Source organism: Eimeria mitis, genomic scaffold, assembly GCF_000499745.2.
Source record: "Eimeria mitis Houghton genomic scaffold, Emh_scaff2106, whole genome shotgun sequence".
NCBI lineage: Eukaryota > Apicomplexa > Conoidasida > Eucoccidiorida > Eimeriidae > Eimeria > Eimeria mitis.
The window spans coordinates 1-3092 of NW_013570431.1; the positions used below are offsets into that span (position 1 = coordinate 1).

Here is a 3092-nt window from a genome sequence, read left to right on the forward strand (position 1 = left end):
GCAAATAATGATTGTCCTTCGTAGTTTCGTATATTTCTCCAGTTAAGCTGGCGGTGCCCTGTTGAACTCCACGGCATTACAATGAGCGTTGGAGTCACAAAGCCCCAGGCGCCCGCGCCTGCATGCGGTAATGCTAGGCTTCTCGCATCGTCCCATTTTCCGAATAAAGATTAGAATCCTCAATATATGGTGATTTTAAACGTATGGATTCTCTTCAGTAGGTCAGTTTCCTTCGAAGAGAGATGCGCGAGGCACGATTTCGTACCTCTCAGCCCCAGTTTGAGAAATGGGCCGTAGCGTTGAGTTGACATAGAGAAGGAATCCGCGTGTTTCCGAGGCAGGTATATTGCTAGATTGGCGAATTGTCTGGGAAGCTCGGCAGAATCATCTCCTTAATACCGTGTATGGCACTGGTCGATTCGCCCCGAGAGATCCAGGGGCGCTGGCCTGTTAGGAATGCCGGCAGTTAGGACGTTCTTTGGTTTGGGTTCTGCCGGTCAGCACTGCTGTTGCTGCTTCAATGGGAAACTCGTGCTCCCCTGGCTGCATCTCTGCCACACCCGCCCACCGCCGCGGAGTTGACGACATTCGCAGATACTACAAGATTGGTCGGGTCATAGGATGCGGTTCTTTTGGCCAAGTGCGAGAATGCGTCGACAGAGAAACTGGACAGATATACGCAGTAAAGGTGATGGAACGGCGGATGAGCGGCAAAGAAAAGATGACCCCAGGGCGACCGTCGAACGAGGCTATGATTCGTTCGGAAGTGGAAATCCTCAAGTCGCTGCACCATGAAAACATTGTTTCTTTTGTAAAGTTTTTTGAAGATAAACATTGTTTTTACGCCGTTCTTGAAAAGTGTGACGGCGGTGAACTCTTTCATCAGATCGTTAGCCGCAGGCAATTCACGGAAGAAGACGCCTCTGCCCTCTGCAGGCAAATGGCGTCTGCTCTTGCTTACCTTCATGGCCAAGGGGTTGTTCACCGCGATGTGAAGGTGAGAACTTAGCAGTGAAACTACAGGGGGGGAATTTCAACAGACGAATGACACTGGCCGTCGCCGTTCTGCACCACCAGCAACATACTGCAGGATCAGTGTCACATCTCTGTGGCACCACCCGCCGCGCAACTACTGCTTGTATTCGCGTCTGTACGCATGCGTTTACAGGCGGAGAACTTTCTTTTTAAGAGCAAGGGAGCTGATTCAATCATCAAGTTGATCGACTTCGGGATGTCTGCGAGGGTTAGTAGTGAACCCCCTCTGTCGTCACAGCACGAGCACGGTCACGTCAGTCAGTGTATGCAAAAGAAGTGAATTTGCTCATCTCCATATTCAAGAAACTGTTTGGTGTTTTTTGTTGCAGTTGCCAGAATGCGGATACCTAACGGATCTGTGCGGAAGCCCACACTACATTTCCCCCGAATTAATCAGGTGCTTAGAACGTCACGCACTCTTTGCACAAACTGCTGCTTCGTGCAGAAAAAGGCCAGGCAACGAGCAGCAACAGCCGTATCAGCAGCAGCTAACTCATACCATGGGTCACCTTCACACTAGACAATAGTAGTGTTTCAATGTTTCTTACATCCCGTGGCCGCAGGGGAGGGAAGTGCATGCGGCTCATGCGAACACTTGTATGTCTTACTTGCAGCAAACGCTACAACCAAGGGGCTGACATGTGGGCTTTCGGAGTGATGATATACCTAATGCTTTTTGGGAGATATCCCTTTGAGGGAAGCAAAGCGAGTGCCATAGCGGTGGGTTAATTCTCAACGACTTGTTGTGGCTGAAATCTCGCGTTTATTTTTATTATTATTATTAGTATTATTATTATTCTTCTTGCTGGCGGTGTTGGGCTTGATGTAAATGTGTGTATGTGTGTATTTGTGTGTGTATATATGCGCCAGAGAGAGGTGCAAAGCAAGCAGCTTAACTGGTCTCGTGCGGCCTGCCCGTTCTTAACAGATGCTGCTATTGATTTCTTGAGTCGCCTGTTGGACAGAAACGAGAAAACGCGGCTCACTGCAACTCAAGGTAATTAAATAAAACTAAAACTTATATCGTGCATCGTGTTGCGTTACGCCCTCGTGATAAGAGCATACATAAATATCCCGGATCTCAAGCTTGCGGATAGTTTCAGTGCAGTTGCGTCATTTATATGCCCAAGGAACTTACATGCACGCTGCGCGTATATATACTGTCAGTCGATATATATATATATATATATATATATATATATATATATATATATATATATATATATATATATATATATATATTAGGCAAATATGCGTTGAATGAGGTCTGTTGTGTGGATTGTGTTGTCCGGTTTCAGCCTTGGCACACCCATGGATTTCACAACCGTCGCCTGACAAGGCGATGTCTGTTATTGGCAAAGATAAGCTGGAGCTTGCACGGTGAGTTGTGAATTTCTGAATTTCCACTTATTTCGGGTGGAAACACCAGCAAGAACAAGTGATGTTTCCACTTTTTTAATGTGGGTTGGTGGGTAAGAATGAAAAGGCGAAATTGTGCAAGTTTGCAACTTCGCAACCCACAGGATCAACCTGCTCGAAATGTGTGTGTGTGTGTGTATATATATATGTGTGTGTGTGTGTGTGTATGTGTGTGTGTGTGTGTGTGTGTGTGTGTGTGTGTCTGATGTAGACGGCTTTCTGTTGACTGTGAGCATCAAGGCAGTCAAACATCGACAAGGAAAAATTTCAAGATTGACAAGCCGCCGAAGCAGGTACACCAGCACAGCCAGTAGAGCCAGTATCTCCCTCGCACTCTCGACGTAGCGCTGTGGACCGCACGAGGGAATGAACATTCGTGCAAAATATTTGTTTGTGTGCTTCGCCTGCTTCAGCATAATCGTCAGCAGGCATCCGACTCCGCTGATCACAATAGCCGAGAGCAGAATGGGGAGTATGACTCTGGATAGAGGGTGTTGATGAGGACCGTTAGTAAGACAATGATGATTCGTTCCACTGCAGTTCAACATTTTCAACAGATAGAAGAGTTGCTGCAACTTGCGTACATGGGACCGTTACACTGCGCGAAACACGCACACGGGATAACCACTGCAACCGAC

The 3092-nt window shown here is 47.2% G+C and overlaps 1 protein-coding gene across 1 annotated transcript; it reads left to right on the forward strand.

The window, feature by feature from the left end:
• Positions 1–520: 520 nt before the first annotated feature.
• Positions 521–2942, forward strand: EMH_0048680 (ULK kinase, putative; the record flags this gene model as incomplete). Its single annotated transcript, XM_013496439.1, has 8 exons — positions 521–997; positions 1169–1243; positions 1365–1432; positions 1650–1755; positions 1906–2032; positions 2334–2415; positions 2666–2747; positions 2868–2942. The coding sequence occupies 8 exons, from the start codon at positions 521–523 to the stop codon at positions 2940–2942; spliced, it is 1092 nt and encodes a 363-aa protein (XP_013351893.1).
• Positions 2943–3092: the final 150 nt, after the last annotated feature.